The 15,532-nt window shown below is 38.2% G+C and overlaps 1 protein-coding gene across 1 annotated transcript in view; it reads right to left on the reverse strand.

The window, feature by feature from the left end:
- Positions 1 to 1,318: 1,318 nt before the first annotated feature.
- Positions 1,319 to 15,532, reverse strand: part of RAP2A (RAP2A, member of RAS oncogene family) — a 32,607-nt gene continuing 18,393 nt past the window's right edge. The window contains exon 2 of the mRNA XM_080612182.1: positions 1,319 to 5,524. Within this exon, the coding sequence (XP_080468308.1) occupies positions 5,287 to 5,524 (238 nt within the window). The 3' untranslated portion in view covers positions 1,319 to 5,286. The remainder of the gene's footprint in view (positions 5,525 to 15,532) is intronic.

Consider the following 15,532-nt stretch of genomic DNA (forward strand, 5'->3'; position numbering starts at 1 on the left):
TCTTGCACAGATGCAACTCTGAATACAGTTACGTAGCCCAGCCATTGAGGTTGTGCTTTTATGGTCACTTTTCAAGTAGAAGTGCCATTTGAAAATATTAAAAGACCACATTATGAGTGTAATTGTAAGAGCAGAGTCAAAACAATGAAGACATTTTAAATGTTACATTAACTCGGTACTTTTCACCTCCAATGTGAGAGGGTAAGGAAAATGTGTTGACCATCAGACAAAGCCCAAGTAACAACAGAGTCAAACTCCAGATATATTTACACAGGCATTAACTGACCTCCCTATGAAGAAAGATGAGAAACCTGCAGCTCAGAACATCTGCAAATTCTGTGACAGATAAACAGAAAAGGTCTGTCTGTGGATTTTATGGCAAAACAGTAATAATGTATAAGATGTATCTACATGCCTTTTTTTATAAAGCTTTCTCAGGAATTTTACGAGTTTCCTTTTGTTTCCTACAAAAGGGGGGGGGGAGGGGGAGGTGACACACGACAGAAAGCTTTTATTAAGAGTACAATATTCAAAGTTTTCTAGTTGTTATTTGAAAACAGAATGTCCCACACTGACAGTTTGGGGTTTTTTGAACTGTTCCAAAGCAGCCCAGTGAATTCCTGTTGTCCCTGTACAGGGATCTTCTCAGGCAAAACAAAAGGCTATTACTAAGTTAATAGGACTGCAAGAACTCATCAGCACAAGTTTCCCCGGAACTGGTTTACAGAATGAATGGACGAATCAAAACCATAAAATTACCAGGATGTGTCAGCCTTCTACATTATCCATAGAACTAGGAGCTTTTAAGATGTGCCAGCCTCAGGCTTCTTGTTCCTTATGGCATGTGTGACATGAAAACAAGGGACTACCAAGCAACTATCATTACTGAAAACAGGGTATTTTAGAGATACTGGCATGACTAAAATGTAACTGCTGATCAGTGCCAATTAGCAAGAATAATCCTGTTAGCATTAGCTCAACTGTTCATTTGTAAATCCCTGCAACCCTAATTGTATTTGAAGTTCTTTCTAACACTAACTCCTTTTGTATGGTGCTGAAAGCCTGCAAAACACTCATCAACTGAACAGCTGATAGAACAAGAAATCCTGTTTTTAACCCTTTCCAAACTCAACCTTATAAAAGTAGTTCTGCATATTAACTATATGCATATACTAAATTCGTACATCATTTTATTACACTCTACAATAAGCACTATTCTCTTGCCATATCTTATCCCTCTAAGAAAAGTAACCAACCAAAAATAACCCTTTGCTATGGTTCTTTATCAAGCTTATACCTTAAATCACAACATGTATTCACCCATGAAAAATAAAGAGTGTTTGATTTTAATATATTGTTTAATTTGTACAAGAGCATTTTGGCAAAAAATCATGGCTGAACTGCAAATAGATGACAGTGCTGTCTGAATTCACTGGGTAGCCCTCATCAGCTTTGGATGAGCTTTTTGATCAAATCAAAATGGAAAATACAAGAAAGATGCAAAGGAGATTTCATTAAATAAATTTATTTGTTAAAATAATTTAACTCCAAATACAACTGCTGAGTTTGCATTGAGTTCTATGTACAATTCTTGTTTTATCTGAAACATCAAGGTTTAAACAACTGACATTGTTACAAAACAAACTGTTGCCCCATTTTAAGTTGCCAGTTGTATTAGAGCTCAACAATTAACTGTGAAATACATTAATTCACCCCTAGGAAACTCCAAATCAACAGCGTTAAGCCTGATTCCAGAACCCACTTCAGTCTTCCTTCAAACCCTGATCAAGAATTAACAGATGCACAACAATGCAGATAAAAGCCTCCTGCAGTTGTCAAACATTTGCTTTTGTTGTGGAGTTTCATAATTAAAGCCTAACCAGTGCTCTGACAGCACACTGGTAAAAAAAAAAATAAAATAATAAAAGTAAATAAAAACCAAACATGCACAAAACCCCCCAACCAAATGGCTGACATCTTTAGGCAACATCCTATACAGGAAAGCAAATACCAGTAGTTTTCCCACAGAAACGCAATGGCAACTGTAGCACTGGGATTAGGGAGAGGCTAGAACCAGAAGAGAAAATGTCACCAAAATTTTTCTTGATGCTCTGACGGGGAGGTGGGGGGACAGACACAACAGGAAAAAAACAAAACCAAACAAAACCCAATGCAATGATGTTTTATACTCTTGATCTGATTCTGGTTTGTTCGCTTTGACTAGTTTTTGTGTATTTTTAAGGGAAAGAGGAAACAGTTGCTCTCACTATCATAGCTTCAAAGAATAAAATTTGCAACTTTAAAAAAAAAAACAAAACAAACCAACCCAACAAAACTGCAGAAATGCTGTCTTTGTAGAAAAGTAGAAGAACAGCCAAAGGAAAAGTGGGTCTTTGGAACAAATCATAATATTTTTAAGGCATGTTATAAGAAACTTTCAAATACTAGAATTGGTAATCCTATCAGGGTACAAACGACACTATGACCCAAGACCAATGTCTCCTGCAGGGTGGCCACGCAGCGGCTGCATGGTTCCCTCACCTCCCTTCCTGCTACCCCTGTCATTTGAAAAATCTCTGTTGAGTGCAACTGTCATTGATTCAAGCTCCACTATCTTCACATTAGTGGAAATACAAATAGTGCATAACTACTTCCTCAGAACTATACAGTGAAAAACAACACTTACACTTCCCCCCCGCCATGCTGTGTGGTAGCTTACATACAGCCGATGTTTTTGGAAATGTAAGAGCATAATGAGGGAACAAGACTGGGAGATATTTTCATTAACATTTCTGTTAAAAATTCAGTGTGCATTTTCCCCTATATTAAAAGCCCATCTGTTTTATATTATGAACTTCATGTTAGGCTGCTCATATTGTACTTCATGCCATTTCATTGGTTGATGAACAATTTGTGAGGTAAGATTTTAATATCTCTGTAAATAACATTGCATAACATGTACTTCCAACTCAGTTTCAAATTTAGGTTTGGTAGGGGTTTGTTTTGGTTTTTTTGAGCACTTATGCAGTGATCTCACACTGACAAGCTGTTTTACAGAGAGGTTGCTCTGCTCAATAAACCCTTTCCCAATCTAGATACTATGAAAATTGAAATATCATTAATTCAACATCTCGCATCTTGCTTAAGCATGGTGGCTCACACAATGGGTGGGCAGGGGGGTAAGAGAACATTCATACCATCTAGTTTAGGCATATAAGTTGTGTGAGTTGGAGGACCAAAGTTAAAAGCCTAAGTTTGCTATATTGTCAATGGAAAGAGGTAGGTGCCTCTAGGAGGGCGATTCAGAGCACCCAAAATGGGCATTCAGATGCCAGAAATAAACGGTGTGCCTATCTCCCGAAGAGAACAAAGTACAGTAACAAAAGCTCTGCAAGGTAGATGGGAAACGGGCTACATTTATGTTCTAGTAAGGCTTAATGTTTTGCGACATCTAATGCCCTTCAATACATTGGTTATGGAAAGGTCTTGAAAGATTAAGGGCAGAGATGGCCAGTTCTCTTCCATGAATATGATTTCCTTTAGTTACCATCCACTGAACTATAATTCAAAACGTTAAGGATATTTATGTATGAAAAACTGCAAAGCGCTTTGTACTCAAGTTTCCTTTGTAGCAGATGAGAGCGTTTTAGGAAGTTCTGCAGATGGAGGCAAAACTCTCGAATCTAACTCCAATTACAGCATTTCTAAGGGCCATATACACACACACATACACACTCAACACACACACACACCCCAGCACCCCTGTTTTCACTCATTTAAACACAAGGAACTACACTGTTACTGCACAAGATTGAAAAACTAATAAACGCATGGTGTTATTTAGACTACAGGCTCAGTGACTCTGTATTTTTATGGCCAATTTTACCCATAAAAGAACCAGCTCAAGACAATCTCTCCAGCATTTAAAATCTAAACATTGTGATTGAAAACATTTCTATACTTTGATTGTAAGACTTCGGAATAGGTATTTCTGTGCCATTAGTCATGCAAATGATAAATACTTCACTGCTATGAAACTAGCAAGTCAGAGCTCGAGCATCCTTTCAAAATAAAATATTTGCTCCCACCACTTAACACACCAATAATTGGGGCAACCTTTGAATTGTGTGTCAGGCAATTAAAGAGCCATTTCCACACTCACCTAAGGAATCACAACTGTAACTATTTCACCTCTGAACCGAATGTTTTCATATGGTTATTCAATTTAAGTTTTCATCCTTAAAGCTATCAAATAGCAAACTTGATTTTCAAAGCTTAGTTGGGGATCATACCAGAGAACGTAGCCCTTGAAGGCAAGAAAAACTGTTATCTTTCAAACTTAAAAATGCAGGATGTTCATACTGTCCCACGAGGTTTCTGCAGAAGGGAACATATGGATGCAACATGGCTTAATTTTCCTTACAAGATGGTACTAGTTATTCTATTAAAGTGTTCCTTGTTAGTAAGGCTCAGCAATTTTTTTTCATCACAGTTGCTTCCTCCTGGTTCAGTAAAGTGATAAATAAAGATGCTTCCTGCTTTGTAAACAGAGGGTTTGTTTGGCTTTTTGAAGACCAAACCCTGAAGTGATCCTCCATTTTCGAGCAGCAAAATGAAAGACTCAAAACATTCCAATGCCAGACTGTTTCTTCACCCATCATTTGTTTTCGGATCTTGCCTCTCATTTCACACACTGATTCAATGTTTTCTATTTCAAGATGTGGGATAAAGTGTAGAAATAATAGCATTGATTTTGAAAAAAATCCAAACTATATAGGTCTCTGGTAGCCTCTTAACACTGTCAGAAGTTCTGGTGAAATCAACGTATTTGACTGAACAAACTTGGCCACAAGTGACAGCGCACGTCCTGAAGCACGGTGATGAGACGCTGAAAGACTTGGCTCTCCTTTCACGCTCATACTAGTTGGGAACGGTCTTCAGAGATATTCTCTTCATTGCTTTTGTTCCAAAAGTTTTCCAGCTTCTTCAAAAAATAGCTGCTGTCTGACATGGCAACACATGTACTTTTGACTGGAATGACCCTGTAGATCAACTGGCTGTGCCATAAAATTGCAGGTGCTCAAAGGGAAAAACGGGTGAGATGTGGTCATCTAACGCAATTATATTCAGAGTCAGTGATTGACTTCCAATGCTCAGCTCTGAGTTAATGTTGCTACTCCACTACAGATGTATTTCAAGTGACCCACAAACCAGGAAGTGAAGTAGACAGTTTTACCACCTTACAAAAGTTCTGCAAATTAAGTCCAGGTTAGGTCATTTTTAATGCTATTGTATATTGCATGCAGAACAGCATGGATCATCTTTGTCTGGCTGCGCTGCATAGTTCATTTGTCTAACAATTTCCGCAAAGAGCTCATCCACCATTGTTTTACTTTTAGCAGAGGTCTCCATAAAGGGGCAGCCCCATTCTTCAGCTAAGGCTCTGCCTTCACTCAATGATACTTCTCTCTCACTTTCCAGGTCCACTTTATTACCAACCAGAATTACTGGCACCTTCTCATACCTAGAGTTTAAAAACAAGAACACAAGAACAACAGCAATAATTATATTTTTTAAATGGCAATATTTTAAATGTAAACATCTATTTGCAAATAGTACAGACCCAACAGGAAAGAGACATTTGGATAATCTGAAAATTTTACGTTGAAAACATACTTTGTATATGTAACAGTCTAGCAATCTGTGCACATCTCTTTTTCCCCCCAGAGATTTCTTAAAGTTCTAGGCAATACTCCCTCCTCCAGTAAAAGTTTTCTTCCCTAACAGAAAATCTGCCAGGAATGCTTCCCCACTACAAAATCCAAGGAATCTAGCAATATTTTCTATGTTTGCAACCTCAGGGTCTAAGAACAAGATGGATGTCCAGCTCTCCCTTTAACATTACATCCTCCTCCCTGAACAGGTATCATGCTCTATTTCCTGCTTGTGATAAGGATGCACCACTGTCCCTTTCAAGGGTAATTTGTTTAATATATTTGGAACTTGCAGATTAGCAACAAAAGGGAAAAAACCAAAGGGCCAGTAAATTAATTTGAAATCTCAGGAAATGTAGCCCGCTTCCAAGTACTGTATATACGAGAGCATTGGTTTATAAAAATATGTATTAGCTAATACGGAACACACAATTGACCCTAGTTGATACAGAATACACAACTGTCCACTGCAGCATTCGCATCATTATGCCAGTTAAACAATCTGGAGGGAAAGAAAAAGTTCCAGGCAATATTATCACAGTTCTTCATAATCAACTTGGCAGCACAGTAGATCATATAAGCTATGAGATAATTTATTACTTTACACCTCCTTGTGAGGGGATCCTTGCCAAATTTTTTTGAAGTTAAAATGCCTGCCTTCCTTTCCCCCCACCCCGTCCTAACAAGCATAAACCCTGCTTCATACATTGAACTAAGTAAGTGTTCAGTCAGGTTTTAAATTTACATATTTGCCATAGCAAAGAAGAAAACACTGGGCCCATTTCCAAAACACTCTTACACGGGTTTTCTCACAAAAACAAGAAGGACTGAGAAAAAAACTGATTATGGCTTTTAGCACTTAAACTAAACCAAGATTTAAGAGAAACAAGATGGTTCACTCTCCATTTAAACCTGATTTTCTCCTTCATATTAGCTTAGTAGTACTGCTTTGAGTCAAATCGGTTAAGACAGAGCTGTGGACAGACAACAGTCACGGCTGACAACTGCAGCAGCTGGAGATGTCACTGTCCTTAAGCCTTCATTACTCCTTCACCCCTACACCCACCCTCCCCGACTTCCAGGCAGGGCAGCAGAGCAGAGCTGGTGCATGTGCCTCAGCTGGTTGAAGGAAACATCCAGCAGCTTGCCACAGCCTACCAGCCATGATCAAACTCAGCTGTTGAGTTTCCCTGCACTGGAACAGAGAACCTACATGTTCCTGCCTGCTCCTGTGCAAGCAGAGTGGGCTCCCACAGAGTCAGAAAGGATAAAAGGGCAGTAACTTCTCAAACTACCTCAGCAACTCTTACACTACCACAGCAGTATAAAAAGTTGGTCCAACCATGTCATAAGATGCAGCTGAAATTTTATGTATCTTTGATAACTATGAGAATGTCATTTAATCCAAGGTCCAGGGCTGTGGTCAATAATTGTAGAGAATTCCCCTCTCTCTCACTATTTATCCTATCCTTGTTTACCATCTAAAGAGACACAATACATTTCTTACTCTGTGGATACACGGTATTTAGCACAATGATTCCTCTGGAACTCTTGCAAGAGCTAAGCTGCCATTAAGTACTAAAATACACAAGCATCTTGAAGTCTGTCCTCCCATGTTTCAACACATGATAGCATAGTTTTTAATTACATAAGATGGATGGCATTCAAGAGATAAGACAGCAATTCAATATTTCTTTTTATCTTTGCTGTTCAGATGCATGGCTCCTATTGTATTTGCTGTACAGCATTAAAAAACCTTCAATGAAAGTGCAGTCAGGTACACCTTCACTGCATCAAGTTAGGAAAGCTAAAGCCCTGGTAGAATTAAATCCAGCCAAGGACATCAAGGGCAACAAGAAAAACTTCTACAGGCGCATCAGTGATAAAAGCAAGATAAAGGGAAACTGTGGGTCCTCTCTGGAGGGAAGCGGGACATCTGGTTAACTGGGATATGGAGAAGGCTGAGGTACTCAGTGACTTTTTTGCCTTGGTCTTCACCAGCAAGTGCTCCTTCAGTCGTAATGCCTAATCCACAGAAAGAAAGACAAGGACTGGAAGAATGAGCTACCCACTGTAGGATAAGATCAGGTTTGAGAACATCTAAGGAACCAGAAGTTCATGGCACCTGATGAGATGCATCTGCAGGTCCTGAGGGAACTGGTGGATGAAGTAGCTTAGCTGCTATCCATCCTATTTGAGAAGAGATGGCAGTCCAGTGAAGTTCCCACTGACTGGAAAAGGGGAAACATAAAGGGGGGAATTCACACTTGTTGCAGATTTATAGCTAGTTCCACTGAAATATTCAGGTGCTTACAAAGGTTTAGGAGCCCTAGAAAAGCTGAACAACTAAATGTCAGAAGATATTATGAGTACTCAGTAGCTGGGAAATGGAGCTGTTAAAACAGTGAAGTTTCATACAGCAGAACAAAAAGAAGAACTGATGAGGAAAGATGTGAAAAGTCTTATTTAATTTATTTGCACAGGACCACCTAGGAACTGATAGGTAGAGCAGATAGAAGTATTTTTCTGTATTACATTTTCTTGCTTTCAACTCTTACATTTACCTTATTCACTAACTTGATCACCTAAAATGAGATGAGAATCCTACAGTCAATAGCCCTATTCACCTTACAACCCAGATTTGTCCAATAACTACTTCACAACACCAAATTTTGTAAGAAAATGTTTCTGCAAAACTTTCATGACGTCATCTTATCAAATATCTGATATTTTGATTAATTTCCAGCCTATCAAGGTCCCGCTGAATGGCAGTTGAGTAATCAACTTCACATAAAAACCACTTTTTATACATGTATATTGTGTGTGACAAATATTTTAGATTTTAATATGAAAGTATATCTACTTATGCTGGCATAACATGCATATAATATGCACAGAAACTGTCTATAATATATACACACACATATACACAGTCATGCATTTTGTCTTTCTATATAGAAAAGTCAGTATCCATTATCCAGAATACTGGAGGTTGGAATACGGCAAACAATGGGAAAGCAGTCCACGGGTACTGAGCAGAAGACTGGCTTCAGTACAGGCGTATGAGCTCCAGCTCAGTATCAGTCCTGACAGACCCAAGCGAGTAGTGGAGAGCCAGACCATGCATCTGTGTACTGTATTCTCCAGATACCAAGATGATGATGCATTGACCACATGTTGAAGAGTGCCATACGTGAACTAAAAAGTCTTCACACAAACTATATGGTTACATGTAGTGGCTCCAGCCCCTGCTTGTCTTCTTCATTCAGAACCCTCAAGGATCTCCCACACTGGACTTCCTAGCTTTTGAGTTCTGGTAATACACTGTGGAAACCCTAGCTTTCAACTAAATCAAACTGTACAAGTTCTGACATCCAAGCTGGCTCTCTACCCTTTACCTCCCAACACCGCCAGAAACTCTTGCTTCAGTTGGTATCGTGGGCAAATTTATCTCTGATGAGTACAAGAGAGATCCCTGGCTCAACATGCTCCCTACCACACTTGCTGATCTTGCTGGAGGCAACTTTTGCCTGCTGCTGGAGGCTGGCTCCACTTGCTCTTCACAGAGCTTTGGATTGGCCAGATGCTGGCACACCCACCGCTGAGGTAGTGTGCAGCAGCACAGGCCCACAGTGGGAAAGAGTGATTTCTCAGATGTGGAATTAGAAGATTCTAATGAAATCTGAAGGGTAGAAGAATATCTCTTCCTCACAGGCGTTTCACCCTGTTGAGTTTCAGTGGCCCAAGAAGAAAATAACTTCTTTACAAAGGAAAAGAAGCCATCTTGCAATGCCCTATCAGCAGTACAAAACCCTTCCACACAACCACAAGAAAATCAAATCCAGGAATTCACAAGTCCCTCCGAAAGCTTCAAGTAGGATCTAACCTGCACACAAATACTTTTAGCAGACCAAAAGAGAATAAGACCACACCACCTATACTAAAGTCCTGAAAAGCCAGATTGCTGCTGCTATCAGAACATGTGAGAGGGCAGCTCAACCTTATGTGGGAGATGGGCAGAGGTCTTGCCTTTGAGTGCAGTCCATCTTCCCCTGCCTCACCCTTTAGCACTGGAGAAGTGGCACAGCTCTGCTCCTTGTTCCTGGAGCACGAAAATCCAATTTGCTCAGTACTGCTGAAAAGCTTTGAGCAGCACTGATCATTCCTAATGAAAAGCATGAGGGCCACCTGAAAATAGGAACTGCTGTTTCATCTGTATCATTGCAGCACGGGATGTATTCTAGGGCAAGCATCATAGAGCCTGTAAGAAATATACTCAAATGCAGTACAGGAGGGCTTGACTTTTCAAGACCTTGTCAGGAACAAATTTTTGTTAGACCAATTGCACATGTTTGCAGAACGCATTTAAAGAACAAGGACTTCACCCTGTTTCAACAATCTCACTATCTTAAGCTCCAATATGACAGAGAGCAGTGGCAATTCCTGAAGAGATAACACAACTGCAGTCACTTATAGCCCCATGAAAGACACAGGTGCAGAGTCAAATACCATTATACCTAGGATATCACTGCTGGCAAGATACACTTATTTCTCTATAAAAAATAAGCAGCACGTATTTTGCAGTCCCAGATAACTATTTAGTGCTAAGAACCACCCTGTTATCCACCTTTAATGAGCTTTTGGGACCATCAGACCACAGCAAAAACCTCAGTTTTCCCAAGGATGGACATCATAGCCACACAAAATCAATAAATACACACACTTTAAATGTTTTACGTGGCCCAGCTATGCATGACTGACCACACAGCGACAGCTGATATATTTTACCTTACATCACACAGCACATACATCACCCACATTTCTGTTTAGATTAATAGGTATACCTTGAATAACAGCTTAAAACATTTAGAAAGCCTCAAGATGAATGGTATGTAAATGACTTTCAGAGATTTAGTTTTTTTACCTCCCATTTTTTCCTACCTCCAATCTTATTCAGAGAAAGAAAAATATGGGCAGTACCTGACATCACATTGAATCTCTTTTACAAGGTACTTTTCAGATTTCTGGTTGTAGCAGTCATTGGATAAAGATAAAAACAAAGATGATGTGCAGTGAAAATATAATAAAAATGAAGAATAAGAGAGTAAGAATTAAAAACATTATGTACACCAATGCTAATAAACTGATTTGATTCACTTACCCAGCACCCCTAAACTGGAGGAAGAAAAGTGAGCCAAACCAGTACAAGAGAAGACCTTAAAACTTTAAATGGGTTCCTGCTTTCTAACTTTACATTCTGTTAAATGTTTCATCTTTTCTAGGATTTTTGCCTGAGTTTCATATCAGAGGCAAATACGTCCAATCAAAATGCAGAAACTTTCTGTATAATAAAGACAAAAAAACCCCCCCGTATGTATTCTTAAAGACTATTTCTTATAACTACCCTCTGTCCTGAAGACATTTATGGAAAGACGCGTGATTTCTATCTTTACATGTTAAATACCAGGGACACTGAAATGCAAAGGTATCTACCCATGATAACTACGGCTAATCATCAAAATGGATCTCCAGTACTAAGCCACCTTTATCACCTTCTACTTCTTTCAAGTGTATTTCTGGCAATTTCATAGTATTTCAAAATGGAAAATGATTTACAGGATGAAGATATTACGGACAATGATGATGCAAATAATATCAGAAAGCCAGTAAAAATAATTATGCTTCATTTTAGACTTAGAAAAAATTGTGGTAAGAATCCTGCCAAAATACACAGTAAAAGAATTCTGGGCAATAAGAAATAAAGTATCAGAAATGGCAGTTAAATCAATTAGATTGCTTACAAATTCATACATAAATATTACTAAACATTTTGTAACATAACTGCAAACTTTGATTGTCTACAGTAAAATCTGTCATAATTTGAACTAGAAGTTTCCTCATCTAGAGAAAGAACATCTTCCAAGTTGTTCCATCAAGACTTATTCTTTTCACACAATTCTTTGGACATTTACTACAGAATCCTCAATAGTTAAAAACTCACATTGGCTTCAGAGGTTCCCTAGACACTTGGTGTTCACTAGCCTGATTCTGAGCTTCTCAAACACCAGGATGAGAGGAAGCAAGATCACAGAATTGTCAAGGGGAAAACAATCTTAACCCTTTGTTGAAAGCTTCAAATTCTTGAACCAAAGTAGCAGGAAAAATATAAACATACTTCTAAAGCAATTTCTACCTCAACAAATTCAGCCACAGAAGACATTTCACTATCTCCAAACTCAGGTACTTTGTATTTTGGTTGCTTTAAATATTTAAACATTGAGTTAAATCAACAGCAGGGGCTCAGTCTGCAGAGCTATATCTTTTTCCATGGAGTCCTGTAATGAAGATGCACCTATATCTCCATAAATGTATGGAATGAGATAGGTACACAAACCTAAAAATAAGTAGGTTTCTGCAAAGTTTGAGCACTTTGCTCTCTAATGAAAATTATTACAGCTTCTCAGGCAAATCCATACAGAACAGCTGTAAACCCCCATGATTCTGATGCAAACAAGTTCTTCCAGTTTATTAATTAATTGCATTTAATAATCAGTTTTGTAAGCTACATTGTGTAAGGATTTCATTACTTCAGCAACAACTCCCAAGTAAAAAAAAAAAAAAAAAAAAAAGTAGTCTTAAAATAATTTTTATAAATGAGAGGTTGCTAAAGAGCTTATTGGAAGTCCCACTGCAATTAGGTGGCTGAGTCATGAATTAGTTTGCTACGAAGAACAGTGCATAGCCTAACTGCATGACTAGGGATCTAACATTTTATTCTAGGCTTTGACATGAACTATAGCCTTTGGGAAACAAACTCTTCAGATGGACAGGCTGAGGTATATAAAGTCAGGATAAACGTACTTACTCATATGACAGCAAATTAAATAATAATTGTAAAACAACTTGAAGAATAATATTAGAGTAATAAATAACCACCACACCATATCGCTTTTCAGGAGGCTGCGGAAATTATCTCTGTCCTTGTACATGAAATTTTCTGGAAATAATCACCTCAAATAAAATACTTTAAAATCCTGTGGTTGTTACAGTCAGATTACACTTCCCAATTTGGTTTCAAGGTCTAGGAAAAGCCTCAGACAATGTCAATTCTGCTCAAATCATTTTGCAGGCTCACCCTTGGTGCTGTGCTCGTAAGAGATTAGAAGAAATAGTTCTCTTCCAAACAAAAGCCCCAGAAACAAGAATAACAAAACCCAAGGTAACAACGCACTATATATGTTTATTTCTCAACTGTTACTACAAGTACTTTCAACCAAAGCACTTAAACACATTCCTTCTAGGCAGCTTAGAGCCAGGACCTTCCAAAGGACAAGAATGGTGGATAGTACTCCCCAATATGCATACTGAAAGGCCATCTACTAAACCTACATTCCTTTGCTGCAACAGAGGCAACAGAAAGATGCATTTCATTTCTGTATGAAGGACACTAAAGAACTTCCTAAGTAATTTCCAATCACTTCAGAGAGAAACCCTTATCTGTAGAGAAACTTCCCCATCTAAGACCTCCGGGGAATTCAAATAACTATAAACTCCTTCCATGTGTTCAAACTGCTTCTGCAAGTCGATATAGCAAATATCTTCAGCTCTGCCACCATCTTGCATGATAAAACAGCAGAAACACCCACAAATTCAATAGCCTGCCAACATGCTGTATGGGAGAAGAGTTCAGTATTCACTAACCGGAGCTCCTAAAGAAAAATCTCTGATCATTAAGGGAGACCTTTTCTCATCAAGTTTGCAGAACTCCATGAATGTTTAATTCCATGGGACATGGTTTATCATCTCTCCTGTTAAGTAAAGCTTTGGCATAGGAAGTGCCAGGCAAACAGGACTTTGAGTGCTGGGGCTGACAACAAGGAGCCTACAATAGGAGTAACAGCAGTTCTCATCTACCAGCATTTCGGATGCTTAAAAGCCTTCACAAACAAGAGGTTAGCTTTCATCTTAAACAGGACACCTCTCCCTAGTATTTATCTACCATTAAAATTCATATCTAACACAGAAGTTTATTATCAAGTTTAAGTTTAGTATCTAAGCACCTACTTAATATCTACCTCTTAGCAGCACGCTTGCTTTCAGTACATCCAAACAATATTTTAATCCTTGAGTTCCCTCTCTATGCCAATCAAAATTCTTGTTTTATATAATCAAGCATTAACATCATCTTGCTACAACCCCAAACTGCTTATCTCATTTAGTAACTTACAAAACACTGGGATTTTCAAATAAACTATACCAAGGAACAGGAAATTCTTAAGAAGCAACAACTACACATTTCAATTTTATATAAAATGCAAGTGTTTTACCTGACGTTTTCCATCATGAGTAATTCTCTTGCTTCTAAAAGCAATATATACTCATATCTATACTCAGTTCACACTGAAAGAAGTCTTGCTGTCCAGAAAATTTGACAGATGTCAAGAAAACTATCAACAGATTATGAGGTACAGTAAAGGGTGCTGAAGTTCAAAGTTCTTGCTCAAGATTTCCAGACACTAAAGCTGAGCATCTAATTTTTAGAAAATTGCTGCTACTAACCGTAGGAATGGTTAAAAAATGGTTAACTGGTTAAAAAAAATGGTTAAAAACAGGCCTCATATTTAATTGAAAAAATTATTCTTAATGACCATATTAGTTTTCTGACCTTAAATATTTTAAGCCATATGCCATGCTAATATATTCATTTTTATTCCAATATAATGAGCATGTCAAGGTTTTCCGTACCTACCAAATGTACAACACATGGAAGACTCTAAAATTAGAGGCTACCATTTATCTTCTATTTGTAATTTAAAGTCTTAAAACCAGATAATTCTTTAAAATGACCATTTTTTTCAGACACAACCATTTATAATTAAACTTCATCTTCCGACACCTTGCAGAAAACACATTAACATCAGAGAGGAGTGCTGACATGCAATTTAAGAGATGTGGATTCAGTTCCATACCCTGTTACAGACTACCTGTGCAATTTCTAGCAAGTCCCTTGAACTCTGTACCTCTGTTCTCCATCTGAAGAAAACAAGTTGTCAGCTTTAGCTTCTGAAAGCCTATGGCATGTAAACACATCATCAGCAATAGAGGCAACCTGAACATCAAAAGATACATTAGCAGCTTTGCTTGGTCTTTAAGAGAAAAAAAACCTGCATTCTACTGCTATTCTTAGCAGTAGTCTATGCAGCACCACAAAACTTCAGGTTTTCTTTACAAGTCTTGAGAACAGACACATCAGGGTAGATTTTGCACCAACATCAAGCTTGCCAGCGGAAAGAATAAAGCTATTGGATTAGGTGTGCCTTGGACCAGCCGCAAGAACACCAGCTTAGTGGACAAAGCCAAGGTTGTTACCTCATTTCAACACCATTGGCTTGAGCAGAAACTGCAAGGGTTCACAATATCTTAAACGTATGCTGACATTGAGGGATTTCTCCTTGTTCTTGCTTCTCTGTCAGAACTTGTAAAAGATCAAAAAAACCTACCTATTCTGATGACGTGTGCAAATGCAATGAAAAATGCAGATATCTATTAAAAGCAATATAAGCCTCTTGTACATCATACAGCAAATCTATATGCAAACCTTTAGATGAATTACTATAATACTTTAAAATATACTGTAAACTTACTGCACAAGGAAGCACTGACAAAGATGGGGGAGGGGAAGGAAGGAGACCAAACAGATTTGTACCAATTCAGATATATCAGAGTTCATGCTTTGTAGCTGGGCTAAAGAAAAATCTTTGAGACAAAGATAAAATACAATACATGAAGCAGCATCCAGCCCTTCTATAAGGCACAGA

Source organism: Psittacula echo (genome assembly GCF_963264785.1).
Source record: "Psittacula echo genome assembly, chromosome: 3".
In the NCBI taxonomy this organism is placed as follows: domain Eukaryota; kingdom Metazoa; phylum Chordata; class Aves; order Psittaciformes; family Psittacidae; genus Psittacula; species Psittacula echo.